The sequence below is a fragment of the Vanessa atalanta genome, chromosome 8 (assembly GCF_905147765.1).
Source record: "Vanessa atalanta chromosome 8, ilVanAtal1.2, whole genome shotgun sequence".
In the NCBI taxonomy this organism is placed as follows: domain Eukaryota; kingdom Metazoa; phylum Arthropoda; class Insecta; order Lepidoptera; family Nymphalidae; genus Vanessa; species Vanessa atalanta.
This window is the reverse complement of record NC_061878.1, coordinates 347,974-375,254: the sequence shown is the minus strand read 5'-3', so window position 1 is coordinate 375,254 and position 27,281 is coordinate 347,974. Positions and strand designations below refer to the sequence as shown.

The 27,281-nt window shown below is 33.7% G+C and overlaps 3 protein-coding genes across 4 annotated transcripts in view; 2 read left to right on the top strand and 1 right to left on the bottom strand.

Moving 5' to 3' along the window:
* LOC125065988 overlaps nt 1–16,764 on the top strand; it is a 39,076-nt gene extending 22,312 nt beyond the window's left edge. Inside the window, exons 2-10 of one of the 2 annotated variants that reach the window (XM_047673861.1) lie at nt 5,742–6,050; nt 7,660–7,895; nt 8,487–8,684; nt 9,093–9,216; nt 9,542–9,652; nt 10,017–10,170; nt 10,734–10,946; nt 11,310–12,574; nt 12,947–16,764. In XM_047673861.1, coding sequence (XP_047529817.1) covers nt 5,742–6,050; nt 7,660–7,895; nt 8,487–8,684; nt 9,093–9,216; nt 9,542–9,652; nt 10,017–10,170; nt 10,734–10,946; nt 11,310–12,574; nt 12,947–16,402 — 6,066 coding nt within the window. In that variant the 3' untranslated portion in view covers nt 16,403–16,764. Of the gene's footprint in view, nt 1–5,741; nt 6,051–7,659; nt 7,896–8,486; nt 8,685–9,092; nt 9,217–9,541; nt 9,653–10,016; nt 10,171–10,733; nt 10,947–11,309 lie in introns of both variants that reach the window. The other variant, XM_047673860.1, reaches the window with a different exon arrangement.
* A 3-nt stretch (nt 16,765–16,767) lies between these two features.
* Nucleotides 16,768–27,281, bottom strand: part of LOC125065990 (adenylosuccinate lyase) — a 34,083-nt gene continuing 23,569 nt past the window's right edge. Inside the window, exons 2-3 of the mRNA XM_047673862.1 lie at nt 18,169–18,464; nt 16,768–17,854 (exon numbers count right to left, since the gene is read on the bottom strand). Of these exons, the coding sequence (XP_047529818.1) occupies nt 16,840–17,854; nt 18,169–18,464 (1,311 nt within the window). The 3' untranslated portion in view covers nt 16,768–16,839. The remainder of the gene's footprint in view (nt 17,855–18,168; nt 18,465–27,281) is intronic.
* LOC125065992 overlaps nt 19,150–27,281 on the top strand; it is a 30,038-nt gene continuing 21,906 nt past the window's right edge. Inside the window, exons 1-3 of the mRNA XM_047673864.1 lie at nt 19,150–19,320; nt 26,064–26,260; nt 26,457–26,586. Coding sequence (XP_047529820.1) covers nt 19,270–19,320; nt 26,064–26,260; nt 26,457–26,586 — 378 coding nt within the window. The 5' untranslated portion in view covers nt 19,150–19,269. The remainder of the gene's footprint in view (nt 19,321–26,063; nt 26,261–26,456; nt 26,587–27,281) is intronic.

The following is a 27,281-nucleotide window of genomic DNA, read 5'->3' as shown; positions in this document are numbered from 1 at the left end:
AATTTGCTCCTTTTGTCAAGTTTAAATGACTTGCCAACCGACATTTTGGAAATAATTAATCTTACAAATTAATGATGCATGCGATATATTGTCGTATAACTAATGGTTTCATCGACATTGGTTTATTGAAATCAGGATATGCAATATTATAATATGTAATATTATAAAAACAAGTAAATAATATTCATATTTCATAACAAAAATATTGCCAATAATCCAACAAACGTATTTAATTTTAGGCATAAGTAGAGGGTTTCAGTGCTCGATGATTTCTTTTGATAAATATTTAAAAAAAAAAAAGATTCAATGTTGCAAGCAACGTCAATTTTGTAATAATGTATTGATTGATATAACTAAGTAAATATAAAATTAAACGCAGTTTGTTCACTTCACTCTTTAATTGAACGAAATAACTATAATTATTATATTTACTACATACGAGTATATTTTTTTTATTTCCTATCGTCTGTTTCCAAGGCCTGACTCCACCATATCTAGGTCTGATAAATAAAAAGTACATGGTTTTTATACCGAAGCCGACCAAATACTATAAATAATTTATGAAATACAATTAGGTAATGCGTAATGAGTTTACAAGTCTAAAAAGTTTTTAATGTTTTTCCAACTGATTTGTGGTTCGACTTAGACATCCTGTCCATATGTTATTGGTGCCATTAAAATAATCAATGTCTAGTCAGTACGTCTCAGTCAGGGTTGACACGGTAATTATTTTCTTTAATATTAATTATAATACGGGTAACACAAATATAAACAAACCAATGTCGAAAAATTACTTTCATACATATATTTACGATTATTTTTTTATTACTTGTTGTTAGGGCTTTTTGCAAGCCCGTCTGGGTAGGTACCCCACTTATCATATATTCAAACAACACATCGTAGTTTTTTGTATTATTGTGTTCCGGTTTGAAGGGTAAGTGCAGCTTCAGATTCAAGGGTCATAATAACTTTATTACAAAGATTGGTGACGCATTGGAGATGTAAGGAATGATTACAATTTCTTACGTCGCCAGTGTCTATTTGCGGTGAGCCATTTACCATTAGGTGGCCCGTTTGCCCTATAGCTTATTTAAAAAAAAAAAAACATTTTTCTATTACTGCAATAATATAATTATATTCTTTCTCGGTACGAAAAGCTTACAGCGTTACATCGATATAAAACATTTTTATTACAAAATATGCTGTTATCGTTATATTATAATAAATTTTAATATTATTCCGAGATATCTGATTTATACGATGTATTTTATAACGTAAATCCGTTGGCCTTTACATCAGAAATAACGTCCACGATTGGTGACTTCAATAATTTCATATAAGGATATATTTATAATTTTTATTAAATGTATAAATTACACACGATATTTTATCTTACATGGGGATTACAATATAAATAAAACTTGTTTATTTCACTTTTTAAATATACTTTAGTCAAGTAGGCTTTTATAAGTATTTTTGAATCGCTATTTAACAAAGTATATTATAGTAAAGGTACCACCGGTTCGGAATCTAGATTCTACCGAGAAGAACCGGCAAGAAATTCAGTAGTTACTCTTTTTCAAAATCTAAAAATACAGTCATGTTAGTTAAATAATGTATATGTATGTCTTACGAACTCATATAAAGCAACAGCCTGCAAATAAAAGACTGAGCTAAGGCTTTCACTTCCTTCGAGAAGTAGAAACTTATATAGATTAACTGAAAACTTTGTATTTTTACTTACTTTATTTAAATAAAATAACTTATGACTATGTAAGAATTGTTCATTGGGAATTCCTTTAACTGTGAATATTTTTTATAATCACATAAATATTATAAAAATCTATTTATGCATTATCTAAGTTCCCGAATCCGCAAAATCACCTTTCCATAACAAAATGTTCCATTTTTTATGGAAAGGTGATGTTTTTATCTTTGCCAGTTCATAAATTGAAATAATAAAAAAAAGCATAATAAATTATATATTTATCATCATAAGATTACATAATAGTTAACATTGTAATTTAATTGGTGGAAAAGAATAACCGCTGAGTTATTTTTTGTAGAATTTACGTTTCAAACCGGTGATAGCTTTAAATTTAATATTTTCCTCTAAAATGACTGATCTAAAGATGCTTTGCTTTTAAGCTACCTAAAAAAAATATTTAAGTTTGACTTCTATTAGAAATAATTAACGTTGAGTAAATCTCAATTTTAAAGTATGTGACTATAATAGTACGCTATGCGTTCGAAATGTGTACGTTCGAAACTATATAACCTGGCAACCCTGTACTTGTCTGATGTGATCCTAATCGGGGACTGGAAGCAGGTCACATGTAATGAAGAGTTGAAGAGACCAAATGTTTAAATGTTCATTTTCAGTGTCGATTAGTTAAAATAAATACATTATTTATATGGTAACGTTGGTAAATAAAGATTTTATATATATAGATAATTCACTCAAAGGTATTTAATCTAATACTGAGTGTAATGGGTTTACTTTGATAAAATATGTCATATATACCACGTAAGTGTGAGTTGTTTTAATTAGTCCTTACACAGTCCCTTGTGCGTGTAACTACACTACACATTCACTTAAAGAGTATCTATACTAATTGAATGTGGCGATAGAAGATCCTTATTGATATCAAAACTACAACAAAATTATTTTGTAAATTTCTTTATTTTACACAAATTATCACACCAGCTCTATACTTAATAATCCAGTAAGAAAATGGACAAAGACAAACTTATATCAAAAATAAAGTGTAAATTGCAGGTGTAAGAAACCTTTCTATAGTTTAAATTACTTTAATGATTTATTAAAAAGTCACACTATTAATTATCAATTAATGATTTATATTTATATTTGTGATCAGCTCTAAAATACAGGCTATTATTCAATATCAATTTTTATTATCCCTATCACATAAAATCTGATAGGGAGTGGTCACTATCACCCATAGACAATGGCTGTAAGAAATATCAATCCATCCTTCCATACTAATGTGCCACCATCTTGGGAGCTAAGATGTTATATCCCTTGTCCTTGTAGTTACACTGGCTTACTCACTCTTTAAACCGGAACACAACAATACCAATTGCTATTTGGCGGTAGAATATCTGATGAGTGGGTAGTATCTTCACAGGCGAGCTTGTACAAAGCCCAATCAGCAAGGAAATAATGACTATATAAAAATGGACATACCCCAAATGGTAAGTTACTTAGTTCAGGTCTTAGATTACTAAATAAAAAACAGATAGTTTTTTCTACATTATAATGTGAATTTAATTTAAATAACATTTAAGTATATTATTAAAATTAGTATGATCTTATGGTTAAGCAGATATATTTTTCTCTCAAGCCTTATTTTGACTCGTGCAAAAATGGGACGAATAAATTATAATTTGACGTATGCATTACATAATAAGTAGCGTAAGGTCGTGGAGTTTCGATGGCCAAATGGTTATTAAAAGCAATCACTACTTATCGAAATTATTAATAAATTTTCGATAAAGGTTACTTATATTCTTTATATATAATACGAGTATCGCTTTGTAGCCAGAATTCAGAAGTCTTCATAGAAGGCAACAGGTTCGTATTCGAGCAATATACCGGCCGAGTTTCGCGAGAACTATATTTTAGTTAAGATCGAAACTATTGTCTTCAACGGTGTAGCAAAACCTTATGAAGAAGCCTGCATTTGAAAGAAAAATACCTACATATTATTACTTGACTGCCTGGGTATTTCTATCGAAAAGTTCTGGCTAAGGGACTGGAAGTTGGTAGTATGTACAATCCCTTGCCTCAGATGGAACGAAAAGCTGTTGGTTGGATTATGAAAGTGGCCAAAATGCCAAAATACTTTTATTACAGACGTACCTTTACCAGATTCCTACTTAAAATTGGCTAAAAAATAACTGATAAATAGATTCACAGATATAAATCTATTTTCAAACGTATCATCAATTTAAATAGAGTCGTTAACTGTAAATTTATTTATGTTATTAATTAACACTCGATAAGATCTAAAGATAAGATATAATTTTACGATAGTATGCATATATTTTACTAGACAAATTAATGACCAAGTCCAGGACACAAATAAATAAATAACACAAGTATATGTAAATAAAATATAACTTTTAACATTCAACAATGTATATAAAAAGTGTTTTGGGACACCCAGAACAAAGTCGCTTTCGCTATACACTTATTATGTATCTATTAAATAACAGACGAAACTAAATAAGTTCACAACGTTTGAAAATAATTAAATGACTATTGTTATTAAAAATCCCGTGTGAATTAAGAAAAACACAAAAAATTAGTTTATAAAAATAACATTATTTAAAACCGTCTAGAAAAGAAAGACAGGGAAAGTTCGCCTGAAAGACATTACGCTTTTTCCTTACGATATTAGCTAGTTCACTCTCCCTATTCCCACTCGTCCCTCTTTTTATACTATCCGTGCAAACTCTATGATTTCCTAAGGCGCCATTTGGAAGCACGTACTCTGAGCTCTTAAGTGGGCTTCCAACATCCGGCAGAATATTTTACGTCTTGCTCTCCGCCCAGTGTCGCAATCTGGCCAATAACTTCTGTCAGTTTGGACGGTGCAGCTGGTGTGTTCTCACGGGAGACGACGCTGATCTTAAAGGGCACTTAGAAACAATCAATTACGTAGCCCAAAGCTTCTAGGCAACCTCCCTGTATAAGCGGCCATCTAACGCAAAAATACACTTATCAAATTGGACTAGTTAGACTGGATTAGATTACCAACGTACAAATACCAATTTTATGGATATAGAGTATATGCATTAGGATTAGATTATCGAATTATCCATTAAAAGTTTCTATTCGGTAAAAACAAACTCGAAGTTCACCGCAGAATACGATCGTAAAATTACAGAAAGAAATTGTGCGCGAGCTGTGGATTTTCCAAACGAATATACTTAGTACAAATTAGGTATACCTACCATCGTCATTATCATCAGACTTGATGACATGATCATCATTAGTACTTTTTTATTAAAGGTCGAAATATAAAATAAAAACTTTTGGGACATAAAACTGTTAAGCTAAGAACTAGTTGAATTAAAAACAAAACTTCTTAAGAGCCGCCGAAAGCTAATCGTCAGTGTTCTTGAAGTTTGTTTATTTCCATTATTTATAACTTTGGAATATCTTATATCTATAACTAAGGAATAAAACTGATTTCATAAACTCGTAAAGATGTCTCAGTAACGTATAACGGTCGGACTTTGCGAAAGATCAAGTGACAGTTTCCTAATAAGCGTTGCGTTAGAAATAGCTTCAATCAATACCGAGGCGAAGTTAATCATTTAAATAGTATCAAGGTTAATGAGACGATTTATTAGGCCTTTAAGTAAAATAGCTCGAATCCAAGGATTTCCCGTTGAAATTCCAATTCAAGTTATGATTATTATATAACTTTTAATGTAACCAATAATATTGAGTTTATTGCCGGTTCTTTTCGGTAGAGTAGTCCGGACCGGTGGTTCGAGCTCGCAGCTTTAAATTTAATTAAATCTTGTAACATGAAGATGCAATATTCATATTAGGTCATAACCTACTTGAATTAAGAATAATTTTATTTCATTTGAGTAAAATAAGTAAGAGACAGATACGACGAAATTATAAAGTCGCTCGTGTGTTACTACATCGACTAAATAATATTCTTATACCCTTATCACTAATTTTCTTTTTTCTTTTACAGAAACTTGAAGACCTACTCAAGTCTAAACATGTCCAGGGATTGGAAATCAACGATGCTCACCTTAGCTTCAACAAATCTAAAGTTCTGGAGACTGTTGATGCTGCTAGATCCGCTATCAACTCGAATGGCGGAGGGCCATTATTCTTGGCATTACCAGCACACCCGGAACTCCTGGCGAAATACTACGATCTCAGAGTTCTTATGAAGAAAGTTGATTTGATGATGGTACAAACCCACGCCTTGGGTCTGGTGAAGAAGATGACTTATCATCCCAGTCGATTGAGTGGGTTATGGGACATGATGAACACGGTGAGTAATAAATTAAGATTAATAGGTAATAGTTGATATACTCATATTAAAACTACGTATAGAACACGTATATTTGAGTGGAATTAAAGTAATCTACTATTTTAGCTTTTTTCAATAGTTTCATTTTGAACGCAACCAACTGTTAATACTTTTTTTTTATTTTTAAACCGGACATTGTTCTATTGAGTTACTAACTCTGTACTTTTGAATAATATGATTAATTCGTTTAAATCAAAATACATACCATTGGAGAGTATGTACTGAGAAGGAACAGTCTAAAAATAATTATTCTGTCAGACAACAAAATATACCATAATTTTTAATAGGTATTTGGTTTATTTATCTAATTACATTAGTCGAATTTAAAATATCTTAGAAAGACATGATTTGCGTTTTCCTTATGCCTTAAAAGTAAACTGTACGTGTTGTAACTATTTTTGTCTAGTTCGCTCTCGTTACGGCTCCTTTTAAAGATACATTTTATTTAAAGTGTCTTTAACGTTCTTGCTATATTTCTTTCTCACGTTAATTTTCGAGGTACAATGTTATTGAGAAGTGCTTTAAGGAATTGGCATTTTCAAAAAGTTTGTTTTCCAATACAATGTATCTGTTATTGTACCCGTTTGAACTTATAATTATTGTTGTGTCATGTGCAGTTACTTGCCTTAAATTAATATAGGTACTCGTGACGATGTAGGCAAATGTTTCAAATTTTATTGATTCGATTAGTTTTATATATATATACACGTTTATATTATGCTTCAAAGTTACACCATAATCTATAATTTCTATTTCACTCACGATCTTGTGTATAGGCGAGTCATATAAAACTAGTGCGAAGGTAAACTAGTGTTACGAGAAAAATCCTGCAAGATTCTATTCACTTTCGTCTGTTCTAATTTCGTCTTTATTGCGAACACAATAAGGAACAATTCACAGTTCCTCTAACTCAGCTCATAGTTCTTACATTTTTGAACAACTAGGCCAAGCAACTGATGCATCTTTTATTTAAAGTTTTAAGTGTCGTCGAGTGTTAATCTAATCTAGATAATATCTTAAGCTTCGTCATCTTTCGACTACAAAGCAGCTTGAGTGATAACTCAAGCTGCAACGGAATGGTTTAGATATAAACCATTCCGTAATATACTGAATCGCCTTCGCCTAGATGCTTAATTCCATGCAAATCGTGCAAAAGCATGAAGATTAATGGAATATTGCTCGTATAAAATGTGTAGGCGCTTGACATGTTATTATAACAAGGTTATAAAAATGCTTAAATGAAATAATTTGACGTATAATGAGTCATCCCTCTATCCGGCTCCGGCTGCAAATGTCCAATGATTAAATATTACAAATTGATAGTCATATTATTGCTGAGACAGGATATTTAATGACGTTTATTTACTTAGGAATGCAGATGTTTTAGAAAATATGTGTAATGTCAACATTAGGAATGTTTCTGTTTCTTTTTTCTATCATTGGATTAATTTAAATGTTTCTTGTTCTTCGGTTGTTCTTGGGTTAGATAATAATTAATAGATTCACGATGTTGTTTTTCACAAGACAGGTGTGACGAAGAATATTTTTAATAAATTAAATCGTTTTCTAGGATTCAGTAGTGGATCTCGTCGTCGGTTTGGGAGTGCCGGCATCTAAAGTAGTGATCAGTTTACCAGCAACCGCTAGACAATTTACACTTGTCAACGAGACCCTCAGTACTCCTGGAAGCCCCACCCAAGATGACGATCCCAAAGAAATCGATCAAGCTGAACTCTGCAGACAATTGCGAAAAGGAAGATGGACCTTGGAAAGAGATCAGGATCTATCAGCGCCTTACGCTTTTAAGTGAGTGATTAACCTTAACATTACATGGTGTTTTATAGACATTAATTAAAAATTTGATAAATATAGTTTTGCTTAGAATTTATTTAAAAAATATATTTGTTTACATATGTATGACATAAATATAGACTATGAGAATGACGTCGTTGTCTAAGAGACTTTGGTATTGACAATAAGTTAAGGAAATATTCAATATTATAAATTCGTAACGTTTGAGATTTTTAATGAAGAAATTAAATAAGTTGTATCAATAATAATGATAAAAATTTTAATCCACGTTGCTTAATACTATAATGTGGACATTTTAATCAACGCGATGTCTAATTAACATTTAAGTCTCCTATTCCTTCCATTAGTCCATATGAGCTCACAAATTTTATTAGCAAACGTGTGTTAATTATGTTGTATGAATTAAATCTGCATAAAATATTTTAGTAGAAATAAAATTTAGTATTGAGAGTAATTTATTATATCGTCTCGAGCACATGCTATTTTGTATTTTTGTTTTACTCTGATCCCACATACATTGTAGCAAGACCTGAAACTTAAATTTAATTAAATAGATAACTTTATTAAAGACATTTTTATTTTCAGGGACAAAACCTGGATATCGTTCGAAGACGCGTCCTCAGTTGACGTCAAAGGCAAATACGCGCGTGTCCGAGGCTTAGCAGGTTTAGCGCTGTTCAAGTCGGACCGTGACTCCGAGACTCCCTGTGGCCCGACTTTAAGGGCTGCGTTAACGAAAGTACTGAACCAGCAGAGCCGAGCGCCCAGAGCTGCTGTTCTCAGGTAAATGTACCATTAAATAATATGTTCTTTTATGACAATATTTTTGTTTTATATTGAACAGTAAAATCGAAATATATGTATATAGTTATATCTAATATGTCGAACATTTTTATTTTATTATAAAAGGAAATGACTAAACTTATTTTTATTAAAAGTTGGTCTGTATATTTGGATGCCATAGATATTGGTTGGTTGATTGATCTATAATTTATATTTAATTTATATAAGACTTTAAGATTTGACTCCTGTTTATGTTTTGAACAATTTTCCGGTTCCCTAAAGAATCTATTATTGTTTGATGCACGATTATTTATATTTAATTCAAGAATTAAGATAGATAGCCCAATATAAAAAAAATGCCAAATTCTGTAACTTATTTAAATATTTAACGTTGGTTACAATTAACAGATCGCTGGAGAACGAGATCCTATCGGGACCTGGCCATATCCGCGCGTTGGATGCTCTCCAAGTCTCTCCGTACCGAATCACCCAAGTTGTCGACTCCGATGGCGTCATACATTCGATTAGAGAGGTAACTTGAAATATATAATAATGTTTTACACAATTTATCTAACGATTTTTATTTAGATACATTTGAGTGTTCATTGTGCAAGAATACGTGGATACCATTATAGTAACTGTTATGCGCTTAATTTGCGTTCACGTTAAGAAAAAACATTGTCCAGCAAAACAAGATACTTGAGATAAAATTCTGCCATTTGTGTTACAAAACACTCTGCGGCATCGTGGTGGAATCAGCCCATTTTCCCTTAGATTATGATCTGTTACTTTAATTTAATAAATTTTTTTTTAAATTATTGATAAATAACAATTGTATGTGATTTTGTTCATTCTAGGACACGAGAACGGAATTCTCCTGCACGCGTCAAGGGTACTTCGTCCATCCTCGCTCCTGCGCCAGATTCTATCGCTGTGTCAAATTCGACCAGCTGTCGCCCGAATACACCGTATGTTTCAATTTTCCATTTCCTTCTGTAACACGATAATCACCTGAACTATTATATCAACTATTTATATAGTATAACGTATACATGTATTAGACTTATTTTTACAACTATATTGAACTGTCGAAGTAATTAAGATTGTATAGCGGTTGTGTTTAGTTAATCTATCACTTAGATTTGACATTTAAAAGATATAGTCATTGCTTAACTTAAAATCCTCTCATCAACATTTATGAGCAAACCCATTAGTTTATTTAAAAGTATTTATTTGAATATTTTTATTTTGAAAAACTGTTTCTAAAAGCGATTGCTTTAGACAGGTGAAGTAATCTTATGAATTATGAAATAAGCAATTATTCTCATCCAGGTTTTCGAGTTTGATTGTCCCGCGGGGCTCGCGTTCGACTCTCGCTACGAGGTGTGCGTCTGGCCCGGCAGCTTGCCGCATTCGCAGGCCTGCCCCGGCTCCTCCGAGATTGCGCCTGTACCTCACTCGCGATTCCAGTGCCCTGACCGCGAAGGTAAGTCTACATATGTGCATTTAATATCCTCCTTAAGCTATTTGCGAACACAAATGTAGGTAGCAACGTTTTATGAAAAATTCTTTCATTTAATTGATGGTTTTTAACGCTTAATTAAATGGGTTAAATAAAAAGTACATGTATCTGTATGCTTAGGAAAAGGTCGCGTTTATATTGTTTACTGGAAGGTTTTTTTTTAAATAAAATACATTCAGTCAATTTATGTGTCTTAGAAATCTCCAAATAAAATATAATTACTTTTTACATGATATATTGATATTCAAGTTTAGTTTAAAGTATTAATTTCTATTTACATAAAGTAAGCCTGTAAATGTACCCACGTTGGGCGTAGGTCTCCTCTTCCCTTTAAGGGAAGGCTCCAATGTGTGTTAGTGGTTACACGTGTGGCAGAATTTCATTGAAATTAAATACATGTAGTCTTCCTCACGATGTTTTCCTTCATCACCGAGCACGAGATGAATTACATATAAACACAAATGAAGAGAATTCTCTATTTTTATGAAGAATTGAATATGAACTAATTTTCATTTTGGAATTTACAGGATACTACGCGGATCCAGAGAATTGTCGTTGGTTCTTTGCGTGTCTGGACCATGGTAAGGCGCCTTTAACAGCTTACGAGTTCCGCTGTCCCTTCGGTCTCGGCTTCGATGCGGCGCGCCTTAAGTGTGAATGGCCCTGGCTGGTGCCGGGCTGCGGAAACATTGCCAGATACGAGGCTGAGGCGTTTGGATTCTCGGCTGGTGCACTCTCAGGTAAGGAAAACTATACATTTTATTAAAACTTATTTTTCCCGTAATGAATACTACAGATATGTGAATATGAAATACTCTTTTTATTAAAATATAAAAGAATGCTACAAAATAACACATATTTCAAAATCATTTAAATATTTATTGCTCAAAACTATTTATAAGTCTTTAAATTTATTTCCAACCTCACGTTTGTTTTCGCATATGCAGATATTGTTTCGGAATATTTGGACTTATATTTATGTAATATGCTAGACATTTGAGTGTAGGTAGTAGGTTCCTTTTGTATAAAATATATTTGTGAATAAATTTGAAGATTTTAATTTTGATTTAAACAAAATAACTGATATTTTGGTTTTCTTACAGGCGCAACTGGATTCCAGGGAAAAACCGCCGACTCAGTCAACATAGCTGCTCACCAAAGTTTGGTATCTGGAGCGTCTTTAGATAATCTAGTGGGGATTCAAACCGGATATCTTAGTAAAGATGACGTCCTCGATGGCAACTATATCGCTTCCCAAGAACTCTCAAATTTAGGATTTGCGGGACCAGGAACTTATCAAATAGAGGATTTAGCTTTAGGAGGACAGGGAGAGCCAAGTGGTCTATCTTATAATATTGTATCCGCTGATAATATTAACGAAGGTTTAGTGCAAACTACAAACTACAATGATAATGATAAATACAGTAGCGGATCGTTAATTCTTGATGATTATAGATTGGCCAGCAACAAGGCCAGCTCTTCAGGAACATATAACTCAGCACAAAGATTAAACGCAGGAGCAGCTCAATCATCTTCACGATTTAATTCGGGAAAATATAGAGGCAATAATGCGTATCCTGGCGCACCACCAACGTACAACGACGGAAAATACAACAGAGGATTTTACCGTAAAGATAAATCTGGTTTTTATGTCCACAATCCTGCTGGAGATCGCGCTAAGCCTTATGAACATATTGATGTACCTCCCGTTCCCTACGGACACGTTGATTCAAAATATAAACAAACTAGCGAGTATGATATTGGCGGTTATACAGGAACTTACGACACGGGATCTTATAGCCAAGATGGTAGTGCATCCCATGGTTACGAATATCCAAAGCCTGCTATTCAGTTCAATGAAGGTCCTGCAGTAGGTCAAAATATCTACAGCAATAAAGGTCAACTAGGAGCATATACAAGTGGATCTACTGTTACTACTGGTGCTGCTTCTACTACTTACCATGGCAGTTACAGCAACGGAGATGCTGGGAAATATGTTACAAATGGTGAAGTATATAACGGTGACTCACATACTCTAACAGCAGGAGCAGTTAATGTTGAACTTGTAGGAAAAACTTCATTGGTTGATGTGGATTATGCAAACCAAGCTAACTATCAAGGTCAATCGTTTAGCCACGGAGTCATCCATCAAGGTTATACAGCAGCTGTGCCTGAAGTCTCTATAAGCCATGTTGGCACTGATAGTCAAAATCTTGACGGTTACAACTTGGGTACTACACCCACTTCATCTGGCGTTCCAACAACAGCTACACCTTTGCCGGTTACTTACAAAACAACATACGTACCAGAAGTCCCTAAAACTAGTATTAAACAAGTTTTTGGTTACACTCAACCTGCTGTTACGTTCGTTCAACCAACAGTTGTTCCAATCAAGCATGTTACTTCTCAAGTGCAAGAAGCTGATTATAACCAAGGATTAAATTATCAATACGAAAGTAGGGATTACTCATCAACATATAATGTTGAATCGGGAGGACAAAGGGATTCCACAGGTTACGATTACACAAAACCTGTTGCTAATGAAAATACTGTTACATACTCAACGGGTCTACCCACAGCCACCGTAATATCATATCAACCACAAGGATTTGGGCATAGTCAGCAGACTATACATAAAGTAGAGTCTGTAGGTTTCGATTATTCTACACAAAGACCTGTTACTGAACAACCATTTAAAAAACTAGTTGCTTATACTACAGGACCATCAGTTTCGACTTATGTTCAACCAACTGCACAATCAGTAAGTCATCAAACTATTCACAATGTAGCAAGTAATACTTATTTACCTTCGATTGATACGAGTGGACAAAGTGAAGTAAAAACAGCTGTATATTACGAAGCTCCACAAACTGTGTTACAATATACAACTCCTCAACCAGCTTTGTCTGTTCAACCTATAGTATCAACCTATCAACCACAGACGTTCAGCCAACAGACATTGCATACTGTTGACACAAATAAATTGAACACCTATTCTCAAGACCTTTCACAACAAGGATATGAATACAAACAACCCCTTATTCCGTTTGAAGATTCGGTAAAAACAGTGACACAATTTTCCACACCAGCTCCTGCTGTTTCTTATACTCCTCAAAGTTACAGTTCACAAACAGTGCAAAGATTTAACACTAAGCAATATGTAACATCTACTGTTCGTCCAACGGTTTCATCAATACCAGTAACTATTAACGAGAACCCATTCCTGAAGTATACAGTAAAAGCTACGCCAGAGACCTATGTTAGTCCAACTTACATACCTCAATCGTATAGTCAACAGACGGTACATAGGGAAGACTCTAGTGGGTCAAATATTGGATCCACGGGATATCAATACACTTCTGATATTCAATATGAAGAACCTAGATATTATACAGCACAATCTACATCTCAACCCCAGTCTTTCAGTCAACAAACGCTTCATAAAGTGGAGGCAAATAAAGTCAATGCTTATGAAGGCACGTCATTTTCAGGATATGATTACACTCAGCCAGCCGTGAGTTACGAAAGCACCAAGATCGTGTCATCGACACCTACACCTATAATTACTTCAACTTACAGACCGTTATCGCACAGTCAACAAACTATTCATAAAGTTGAAAGACAAAGAATTCCTTCTACAACCCCGACTTCGTCAATTGAATACACTTATCAACAGCCCGCTGTATCTATTTATAAAAATCCCATTCTTGAGTATACTGAAAATGTTTCCCCAGTTTCATATGCAGAACCTACTGCAACTGTATATACGCAAACGTATAAACCGATTCAACAGTCTAGAACAAGTTTCGCTAGTAAACCAGTTCAGTATGAAACTTCGGCACAACAAGCATACATAAATCAAGAAGGATACTCATACAGTCAACCCGAAATACAAACTAATATTGAGACAACAAATACTGCAAAATACTCGGATGCAAGCGCCGTATCGCATCAAGTATTCCACCAGTCTCAGAGTACTGGAAATACACAATATGAAACAGGGAAAGACGTTGTATTTGTTTCAACAACTCCATCTACACTAGTATATGAAGATCATTATGCAGAATACGAAGCTCCTAGGAAAGTGAAAACATATAAAGCTCCTGAATATATAGCTCCGCAAAAGGAATATCAGCAAACATACACTCTTTCACCTGCACCAACTGTTTATCAACAAAGTTCTATTGTACATTCTCAAGACCAGTATGATTATAAGCCCGTGGACTACTCTCAACAATATTCCAATACCAAGTCAATTTCTGATACATCGCAAATTGTAGAATCAGTACACTTTTCGTCATTCCCTGATACTAAAACAACACAATACAATCAAGCTGGGTATCAATCACCTGAAATACAGGTAGAATACAAAGCTGAGGAATATTTGCCACCTGTTGCATCCACTGTTACACCTGTAGTGACATCTACTTATCGTCCACGAACATATTCAACTAGTACCACGAGGGAATATTTACCCCCTACCTCACAACCTAAGTTCAATGCCCCTGAGTATTTGCCACCGGATAACACCTACGTAACACAGTCAACGGCATCGCCTAAATCAAATACTTTGGAATATTTGCCTGCTTTGGAGGAATCGAATTCTAGAGTAGTCAGTTTTGAAAGCTTTGGTTATAACCAGGGAGGTGAAACGCGAAAAACCGATAATAAGCTAAGTACATATCAGGATTACAGTGTTCCATCTGTCACTGTATCTTCAACTGCTGCACCTATTTTGAAAAAACAGAATATTGTTGTTGAAACAGCAAAATCAAATCTATTAGGTTTTGGAACAGTTGGACCCGATGCTGGATTAGTTTCTACAGCTTATACTACTTCTGCACCTGTTGTATCAGACAATTATTATTCATCACCTCAATTTGTTTCATCGACTTATGTACCAGAGGATATAAAGGTCACAGCCAATGCTAGAAAAATAACGAGGCCAAAATATTTAAGACCAGCAGTAAAGTCAACTACTCAATCATATGTGGAATCGACAACAGCGTATCAAGCTCCAGAATACTTGCCACCAGTAGAACAGGTTGCTCAAGAAAATATTGATGGTTTTGAGTATAAGATTACCGATGCTTCAAAAGTGAGATATAATCCATATCAAGAACAATCAATTGATAATACCGCGTCCGTAGTATCAACAGTTTCTACTCCCATAAGAAAACAAAATATCGTTGTTGAAACAGCAAAATCTCAGTTACTCGGTTTTGGTACAGTTGGAACCGATGCCGGTTTAGTTTCTTCGGGCGCTTACAGTACACCTGGATCCGTCGTGGTATCCAATGGTGAATCTTCATACTCAACAGTACCAGTTCAACAAGAATTGGTTGAGGTTACACAAGAGGTGAGGAGAAAATCAAAACCTAAAGTAGCTGTAGTTACAAAAATTAACGACTTCAACCCTCTCCTTGTAAGAAAATTAGGCGCAGTTTGTAGTTGTCAATCACCTATCTTAGTTCTAAAGGGTAAAAGACCTACTGTCCAAGATCATGATAACGATGATTACAGCAATGGTTATGAGGACACTGAACGTGGAGACATCAATAGCAATGCTTGGACAAGAAAATCAGGCCGAATTTCAACACGCCCAGTATTAAATACTGTAGCCACTGCTACGCCGATAGTTTCCTCTACATTTAATCCTATTATTGTACCCGACGATTCTTTCTATCAAGAATACCAGGAAGCCAGCAATGATAATATTGCTTTAGCACCTATTCAAAAGGATTATTCCGAGAGTTTTATTTCGAGTACACCTATAATTTCAACAACAGAAAGAGTTGTAAGAATAAAGCCTCGCGTAAAAAATGTGACCGTAGCGCCTACATTTAAAACAATCATATTGAATGAAGAAGCCTCGTCTGACATTGTTCAGGAATCAGGTTCACCAGTGTCTGAAATTGATTCACAGGCCTTTGATCGCTACGGTCCTGGAGGTTGGAGAAGCAGAGATGAGACTTTACAAGGTTCGATAGATTGTAAGAGGGCAGGATTGTTCCGTCACCCCAAGCAATGTAATAAGTTCTATGCTTGTCGATGGGACTGTACAAAACAAAGATTTACGCTCCACGTATTCAATTGCCCAATTCAGCTTAGCTTTGACCCTAACTTAGGTGCTTGTAACTGGCCTAGCCAGGGACCGGCCTGCCAAGGCGATACACTTCTCACAAATGCTCTCTGAAAATGTAATATTGCAAATGAACGCTTTTAAATCTCAACGTGCCATCAAAATTGTGATAAGATGTGATCACGAATGTCCTACGATTTTTAAATTTTTATTTGCGTTACTAATAGGTTGAGTCTCTCATTTTTTAACTCTCTAGGCTTATTTATTTGTTTGATTGTTATAATGTTAATTCATAGTTATTTATTACTCATGGTCTATTGAAGCTTGTGACTGCAAAGCAAAGCATTACTTTCGGCATTGATTGAACATAAGTTACCATTGTCTAGTTCATTTAGTATATTACGTTTTGTGAAGTTGTGGAGTCATTTGTATATGTTTGTAAACGCTGTAATGTAAATATATCATTTATTCATGTATGTCTTGTATTTTATTTCATATAATTTAACAATTATAATGATTAATAATATTGCGTCAATTATTTGAAAACAATCTTAAATATTTAAAGATACTGGCTTTTCTACCTCTGTTAGAGCATCCTTGTACTTTTTCAGAATAGGATTTACTTCTTCTTCGATGAATTCTGTAACTTGTTCAGGCGCTCTGCCAATAAAAGTGGATGCATCCAAAATATTTTCTAGTTGCGGTATGATAGGAGCAAAATATGCATCTTTCTTAACACGATCAATAAGATCGTTATCCTTTCCCTCTTGTTTTACCACTGCCCCAGCTTCATGAGAGAGAACTCTAATCTTTTCATGACAAACTTGACGATCTCCTCCAGCTTGTACCATGGCCATTATGATATTTTCAGTTGCCATAAACGGGAGCTCCTGAGCTATGTGGCGAGCTAAAACTTTAGGGTATACTACAAGTCCTTGGCAGATGTTAAGAAGTGTGAGCAATGTTGCATCAGCAGTTAGAAATGCCTCTGCCAATGTAATTCGTCGATTAGCTGAATCGTCTAACGTACGTTCCAACCATTGTACTGCATGAGTATTTGCAGCATTGGCATGAAGTGTTATCAAATGACGCGCTAAAGCGCAGCAGCGTTCTGATCTCATAGGATTTCTTTTGTAGGGCATTGCGCTCGAACCTATTTGAGACGCCTCGAAAGGTTCTTCCAATTCTTTACGGGACGCCAGGATGCGTAAATCTGAGCACATCTTATGCACCGTGGCTCCCAATCCTGACAAGGCTGATATAACTTCTAAATCCACTTTTCTGGAATATGTTTGTCCTGTCACGATGTATCGCTTATCAAATCCAGCTAATTCGGCGACTCTTTTATCTAGAGCTTTAACTTTTGCACTATCGCCTTTGAATAGTTGTAGAAATGAAGCTTGGGTTCCAGTAGTACCCTTCACTCCGCGGAAACGGAGATCGTCATGTGCACGAGATAAAGCGCGCTCGTCCATTAGTAAGTCGCTGAGCCATAAAGAGGCGCGCTTACCAACAGTTGTCAACTGAGCGGGTTGCAAGTGCGTGAAGCCCAAAATGGGTATGGATCTGTAATAGGAAACATATAACAAATTATTAAACATCTTCAATGCAAAAAATATTAATCATATATAAACAGTTACTAATGGTAACTGTTTATATATGATGATGATGAATGAAAAACCAAATCCGTTGAAAGTGATCGCCGTCGTCAAAATCAGTCAGTAGGACATATGGACATATGTATATATATATATAGATATATCAACATTTGTTATATATGGGTGTCAACTCATTAATAGTTTTCTATTAAAATACAGTTCAGTTGAGAATATAAAGGAATAAATAAATAATTTAAGTAAATAATTGAAACCTAAACTTACTTATTGTCATCGGCAAACTTCGACAAACGGCTTATGACAGCGGCCAATCTTGGCATCAATAATTCTAAGCCGTGTTTAAGGACAATTAGATCGGTATTATCGCCAACGTAGCAAGAAGTGGCTCCCAAGTGGATGATGGGCGCTGCGAGGGGACAGCGCTCGGCCAGAGTGTGGACATGAGCCATCACATCGTGGCGAACCTTCTTCTCGTGTTCTGCGGCTGAGGCGAAGTCGATGTCGTGTACGGCGGACTCGAGCTCCGCAATCTGTTCGCTTGAGATGTCGAGGCCCAACTCCTGAAAATTATAAATAGAGCTTTTTAATAATAATAATAATAACATAAGTCGAAATTAAAATATAATTTAGTGAATTATAAACATTGATTAAGCACGAATATTTAGTGTTTGGCTGATTTTGGACCCCCGATCTTCGTTTAATATCAAACGGTTTTCCTCACTATTTTCTTTTTGTAGTAAAAAGGTCAGTTATTAGAAAGAATCATATTAAATTTAAGTTTAACTAGTTAGCTATTTTCTTAAATGTAATTAAGTACATTATTTATTTACAAACTATTTCATTATAATATTCAATATTAAATGATCATGAGGAAGCCCTATAGCATAAATGGGACCAAATCTACCACACGTGTTTCCACAAAACCGCATAGGAAAAGCGTGACGCGTGCTGATCTTAGCCAAGCATGCGAATTTAGAGGTTGTTAATAGTATTTTAATGTTAATAATATGTTCTGTCATACTAAAATATTGTAATATGAATTAAGAAGTAACAACTTTAAAAATTATATAGCACAGATAAAGTAATCCAATGGGATTGCTGACGATAATTGTATCGTGAACTCAATATGGCATATTATGTAGAAAATTCTAAAATAATACACCACAGGCAACCTGTCCTACTAATTCGTTGAACAGATAAGATTAGACCCAACTGATAAGCCCTAGGTGCTGATAAACGAAATCAGCCAGTGACGAGATATATGTTAACAAAAACGGACAGAAAACAAAAGAAAAGTGATCTCGAAATCGATATAAATATCTATAGAGTGAATTTAAAGGGGAATTCTAAGTGTTTTTTGTGATAATGGTGTCTGTGCAGACAATAGCCACTATCGTGGTTAAAGTATTCAAAATCGTAAGTAAATATATATCTGTTTAAGAAATATTACAATAGATAAGATTCAGGCCATTACTAAATACTTTAAATAATAGGAAAAAACTACAAAATAGCGGTAGCCGGGTAAGATTTCATTCTGAAATTACAGCGTGACAAGTCGTGTTGAAATGAAACTTTTTCGATAGAAGTTTTTGCAACTGTTACAATAAATATTCTTCTTAACTATCCATTTGCATTCTTATTAAAATATTTAACGAATACATCGTGAGTGTCATGTGGAATTATTGTGAAACCACGAGTTGATTTTTTTTTTTAGAACGTCCCCCATGTTCCAATTAGCTCTTAAACCTCAAACGAAGAGCTCGACCTTGGCCCACCAAAGGATCATTTAAAGGTCGTTACATTTAACCACACTGAAATTAATTATACATAAAGGAGAAACATATAGCATTTTATATATGTAAGATATATAGTAAAGTAAAATAGTAATAATTAAAACAATGATGATGAATGATTCATTTGGTATTAATATTTCATGCAATGTAGGTGTGGTTATATTGATAAAAACTCTTGAATGGTTATCAGCTGTTATAAGAATATAGTTTTATTATTATTATTAGTCATGCCAAGTTTGCCAGGGCTTAAGCCAATGAGAGCATGTATGTTATTTCTCATATACTAGTTATTGACTTACTTATTTATTCGCCATATGACAACATATACACAATTATTGTTGATTGGCTGAAACTAAAATGATGATGACTGGTGATTTATTGGCTGACACTAATTCAATGGCTCGCAATGACCGCTACTACCTTTTTTAACGTAAAAAAGTATCTACTGTTATTTATTTATCCAATATTTATTATTTGTGTGCTTATTTACACGAGAGTAACTATATAGTTTCACTTCTGTGAAGTATATCTATTTTCGTATCTGTAAGATAAATTATGCTTTAAAGTTTAAATATTAATATATATTAGTCGAATAATAATAATAACTAATAACTTCACATTATATTATAGTTGTTTAATTATCATAAAATAATCATTATTTACATTTTAGGCAAAAATGTATAACAGGACAAAATGGGAAATGTGCTATCTACCCTATAAATTATAGATCAGTTATCCTGTATCAAACCACAGATTAATAACCATTATATAATGAATAAAATAGTATTAGTACTAAAATGTTATTAGAACAATGATTCTTATATCTGCTCATGCCTTATGCTATAAATGGGACGAGCCCTATGGCCCAATTTCTTATCATCTTGATAACGCCACGCCTTGTTGAATTAGCTACTATCAAACTATTCAAATGCTTTGCTAAAATATAAAAGAACGTACAAACGAGTTTCAATAATTAAAAGGGCTATGATTATGATAAATTACCGGTGTAAGATGCTTTTACGATTAAAATTTCTTAGCCAGTAAATGCCACAGCTATGAAAATATCTCTTTTGTTAGTGATAGATATAAAGTTTGTTACACCACGCTACTTTGATACACTCAGCTCACTCATTACCCCTAGAGACTTTTCGTAGATAAATATTTATATGACTAAGAGAATGACATCTTAAAAAGAATCGTGGAATAGTAAAGATGAAAAGAATATGTTTTGTTGTTGACTTTTGATTTGTTTCTTACGATCTCTTAGTTATTAATAAATGTGTCTGTAATTACACTTACTAATAAAATATATCTCTATTAAACTAGGTAGTTCTTTACAGTGACCGATAACATTTATTTCGGTAAAAAGGTTTTAATAAACGAATAAGATAGTGTCTATGTGTTTAAAATTTATTTTAAAATTGCAATATTTTTTTCATTTTACTGGCCTTATTCGCTACTAAAAATTAAACGTCTTAATTTATTATTGGCTATAGGTTTTGCCATCCTTTCCGATTTATGGTGACTCCTCGAGTATGGTGAATCGTATGGTTGCATAAATGTATGTGATTACGAATCTGTGGTTAGTTAGTTTCGCAATTCATATCCACGGCGTATGAGTAACCTCTCTCGATGAGTAATTACAGCACTTGCTACTAATAAATGTAATTTCCGTTATAGTGTTTGCGTTGAATCCTTATCAGATCAGCGGAATTTCGCTTATCTGTATCGTATCTTGTTTTGAAATATTTTGTTTAAATTAAACATGAGTTGTCATCTGAGATACAATGAAGGTTGGCACTTAGTTAAACGATAAAGACCACGCGAAAACATAATACAATTAGTTTATTCGATATTTCGATCAAACTTGTAAAAAAAAAAAACAAATGAAAAAGTGGAACTTTTTGCATCAGAAACGTCAAATATACTTTGCACTGAATTCGACTCAAAATAATTTCAAGCACGTAATAAAATATCTTAAAATCTAAAACTAAATCAATATACGAGGTATTTGTCATAAATACTCATTTTTATTACTAGGTATATCCTAAGATTCTATTTTGTGTAATCTAGTTAGAAGTAAGAGAAGTTATATATTTTATTAAAAAAAAAGAACATGAACGCTTGTCACGTCAAAAGTCTTAATTGAAACTGGGAGAAACTGCGAAGCACACCTATAAATATAATAATACTAATGTCTAGCCGCGACTTTGCCCGCGTGTGTTCTGAAGTGTGGGAGACAGACGTTAGGTATATTTTTTCCGGGATAAAATATAACCTTTGTGTTATTACATATAATCTATCTGTGCAAAATTTCATAGAAATACGTTCAGCTGTTCTGGCGTGATTGAGCAACGAACATCCATCCGAAATTTTGCATTTATTTTTTAAGCTATGTTACACGATTATTCACTTAAAACGTCTCCAAAACGCGATGGCTATAGAATAAGTATTTTAATGGGATTTAAAAAAAAACAGATTATTTGTTACTAAATTAGGATGCAACTGACTTCTTATTAAACAGTCGTTGTATATTTAGCTTTGATTTGACGAGGAAGTAATCAATATTCATTATTGTTTGATCCCAGCATCCCGTCGGCGACAATTAAAGCTTAGTATTATGATAACTGTTATGCTATCAGCTGCCTGACAGAGTATGCAATAGCCAGATAGTTATGTTTTTAGATTTCAAACATCTCTCTCGGCACGGGTAATCTTTATGTATAAATAGGCAAAGGCAAAACACTTCAGTACTTCCTTATCTCTTGTTTTTTGTTTAGGGTTATTGACCAGGTTTATCAATGAAAAAATTTTAAAACATTCAAATTCATATATGTAAATATTTTTACATCAAATTTTCAATAATGATTAAGTTCTAATTTCGACTACTGGGTTTACACTAGTTATAACAAAAATATGTACATACCTTAACAGTTTCATTTGGTTACATTTGTACAGTTCAAGCCTTCATTTGTTCGTTATGTATTTGAATTCTACCGCGACGAACCAAAAAGTACTTGTACATGTTACTTATAATAAATTGTTGCAATCAATTTGAATGCTTTTCTAAATTATTATCAAGGCAATTATATCGATATGGTGTTTTAATAATTGTATTATCATATTACGATATATCATTTTCTAATGGGGAAAATGTTTAAGGAACGTCAATCAAACTTTTAGGTGGGATATTTTGATGTAACATTTAAAAATGATACATACGTTCGAACAATCTTTTCCAAATTCAAAAAATTAAGTATTTTTAATTCACATTGGGAATTTATAATTGATTATAGATTATTTAATAATGTGAAATAACTATTATAATATTAAGAGTGAAAATATACAGAAGGATGCAGTTTCCTTTAACTGATTTTTAAATGGTACCAATTACATAGTGATTTTAGTATCTTGCTTTTAATGGAATGTGGAACACATAAATCATTTTATTGAAATATAAAGTTCTGTAGTAAGTATTAATTTAGTTTATTGCTATAATTATGATCAATATCGTATAATTATTTCAAAAACAATTTGCCGCGTAATTTGTTTCTTTATTTACAATTAATCGATTAATATAAATTTTCACTTAATCAAGGCTGTGTAAGAATACTTATTTCAATATCAGTTTTTATTTTAAATTTATTGTCAAATCGAAATCTTCAAACAATTAGTGTGTTGGTCCACGTTACATTTATTTTGATGCTGGTGGTAGCTAGCCGTAAGAAATAATATATATGAGCATAGGTATAGGCATATGTATATGTAATGAAGTAATTCAATTACATAAACAGTAGCGTTTAACTACATTAAATTTAAGCACTCATATATATAACATAATATTATATATTTACATATCAAGAAGGAATTGTAAAGCAGGTATTATTCAGTGAACGATGTTCAGAAAGTAAGTGCGGATGAGTACGTTCGGCCGCACTGCAGTTAGCGTTAGATATGCTAAATTATTACTGATCTGTACTCTTCATCAGAGTAAGTCAGCCTAAAACTTTGCCTTTGTAACTCTCCCTCCGTTAGCTTCTTATTGTTCTAAATAAATCCCCTCGTTTGTGACAAACAACGCAATTACTCATTGGCTAAATTATACAATTCATATATTGTAATTATTATTATTAATTTATAACATTATATATACTGGATGACGTCATCGGGAAATTAAAATGTCAACATTAAATAACCACAGCTAAACATTTTTTTTTAAATATATCAAGTCGAACATACTTTGGTTATATACTGAGAAACTTTTGATATGTTTGATCAATAAAAAAAAAATATTGACGTGGATAATCTTTCCTCTCGCTTTCTGCTATCTGTGGAAAAAGAAAACGTACCAACACATTTGACTCGCTGAGAGGATGTCATATTAATGTTGCTTATGCGCCTCCTATAAGGCTCGTTTTTGTTTTTTCTACTATGCTATATAAAAACAGTGTTAGGTTTGATTGTGAATGGACATTGCGACAAATATAAGACAAGATGATGTCACAAAGATGGATGTGAGTGATACAGCGCCAACCCAAAATATAAGAGTACAAGCGAATGATGGAACATATTAAACATAAATATGTACTGACTTTATTTTGGTTATAAGTGTGAAAAATCAGAAAATCTCTACGTGTAGTGAGGTTGAATATTGAAACCAAGTGTAATAAATCTAAATTAAATGTCTAAAATTTTCAGCTCAGTATTAAGCAAACTTTACATTACTCTGTGGCATGCCTTCCTTGAGATGAATGGAAGTGTTGACTTTTGACCTGCACATGAGTAATTTTATTAATTAGTTAATTTGTCCCTTGTGGCCAGTTTGTCGATATTACGAGTGCTAATTAGAGAAGCATTAGTAATGCAAAAGTCCTCTAAATATATACGTAAGTGGGTTTATTTATCTGTACTATAAGGAGGAATCGTTGCTTATATTTAATTGTGTGGCAGCAATAAAGAAGTGTGGTCAAGACTTAGCCTGCCCATACCATAAACATCAAAATGGGAAGCAATACTGACATGTCATAATTTAGACCATAATTGCATGAACATTTTGGTTTGTTAATGTTTAGAAATAAGACACTAATAACCTTTATGTTTAATACACTATATTCATTTTGACCCGCAATAAGTCACATAGCGGAGGTCTAAAGATAATAGTATTGAAATACCTCCGTTACATCGACTGATAGAGCACACAGCGTCATATGTCGTAGGTCACGGTATCAGTGACGAGAATTCCACGACATGACTGTACTTGAATGTTTGAAATTACTCCAAAAATATCGCTTGCAATCAGAATTGTATATAATAAGTTAGCTGGTTCTTTCGTAGACAATAGCTTTATTCAAATCAGATGTGTCGAGAGACACATTGCTGAAAAAAGTCAGATACACAATCTGTGTACAACATAATAAAAACTAGGTCAAATTTTTTTTTATATAAGATATTCTTAATGAATAACTTACAAGCAATACGTTGGTTAGAACGCGTGCGTCTTAACCGGTGATTTCGGGTTCAAGCCCAGGCAAGCACCACTGAATTTCATGTGCATAATTTGTGTTTATAATTCATCTCGTGCTCGGCGGTGAAGGAAAACATCGTGTGGAAACCTGCATGTGTCTAATTTCAACGAAATTCTGCCACATGTTTATTCGACCAACCTGCATTGGAACAGCGTGGTGAAATATGCTCCAAACCTTCTCCTCAAAGGGAGAGGAGGCCTTAGCCTAGCAGTGGAAAATTTACAGGCTGCTATGTAGTGTAATGTATGTAAAACGCGTAATGAAAACGATATATTTTTTGTTGCTACGACGAAGTGTTTTGATGTAACTTATAAGGTTATCTCAGCAATGGTAACGACGTAATTCAACATCATAATACATCGGTTGATTGTTTAGTGTATCTGAGGGCAACGGACAATAGGTAATTAAAGCAAGACAATAAGGAATAGCAATAGGTTCATTTTAAAGTTGTATTATCAATTCGATATCCTTATCAAGATATATTTAGAGATACAAGATAATATAACCCTTATGTTGTGTCATATAGAGTTCTTAATGCGATCTATTTCGTCAATATGTTTTATGTATAGCAAGAAAATACTAATAAATGTCATTCCTATGAGATCATTAGATAAGATTTCTGGTAATACATTGTTGTTTGTGAACTCATACCGTAAAATGACTAATTTTGGACAATCTAGACATTTTAAAAGATAGATCAAATATCCTGACTTCCGACTTTCGATGAAGCAGACTTTCATAAACATTTTGTCACGTGATACCCAAAAGTACAAAATAATAAGGACTTTGGTCTGAAGGAATTTTATTTATATTAAATCATGTTTTATGTTATTTGTATCAGGTTCTCAACATCGTGATCTTGGTACTCTATCGTACTGGATATAATGGCGAGTTCCTGGGAGTTGGAGGCACGTGGAACCTCAACGAGGAAAAGAACCCTGATGCTGAAATCGTGGCCTCCGGTGTAATTGTGGGCTATCTCATTTACACACTCGTGCAAATCGTCACGTTCCTCTTCGGCACTACTGAGCACAAGAGGTATGTGTTTCTTTTCTATTTTAAGTCACAGATTCAAAAATTATTTACGTAGTTCCAATTGTTTTTTTGTTCCAAAGCATTCGTTAAATAAACCATTGTTTTAAGATCCTAGATGTCGAAATTATTTATTTATATGCTTTAGATATTTTGCCCAACAAAATCTAAGCAATCTTGAAAATATTATGACTTTCTTCAGAGCTCTGTCCGAAATCGTGATGAACTTCATCGGTGTGTTCATGTGGATTGCGGTTGGCGCTGTCGCGCTGCACTACTGGGGTGGATACCAGGGAGAACACCAGTTCCAATTCGTTTTTGCTGAAAAACAGGTAAATATTCGTTTGTTGCTCTCATATTGGTTTGGTGTCTGTGCAACTATGACGTAGTGGAGTCATGATAAAGTCTTCCTCAAAGCAATTCCCAATAACAGTCCGGAGCTTAGAAAATAGCCAACTCCAGTATCGCGGAATGATCATTAAGCCGATGATCTTGTGTCTCCTATAGTCTTATATTAATGTTCCTTCCGACGGTTAAAGCGATGGAAAAAAGAGTTTAGCTTCGTACACGCAGGTGGCTTGGCTGGCTGGGTTGGCTGCAGGAGCCGAATATGGTAAAAAGGAGAAAAAAATAATTCAGTGAGATCGTTCTATTACGTTTTCTCCTTTCGTATGTGTAAAATGTATGTATGTCATAATTGAGAAGTTCGAAAGATACATAATTCGTCGAGTTTGTAATAAATATATTAACGCATATATGCATTTGATATACGAGCCAGATTAATTACATATTAGATTCCGATTACAAGTATTTGAAGGATTACTAGAATTAAAACCCCTTTCTAACATTGCTGGATCTAAATTTGTCTTCTAACAGACTGACTGAGAATTTTCATATTGTTATGCTGTTTTAGCCAATCGTTTCTTTTAATGTCCAGAATTTCATTTAATTAAACGTGTAAGTATAGGATTAATATAAAAGTAACAGTCCGTTAATGACCCACTGCTGGGCAAAAAGCATCCTCTCC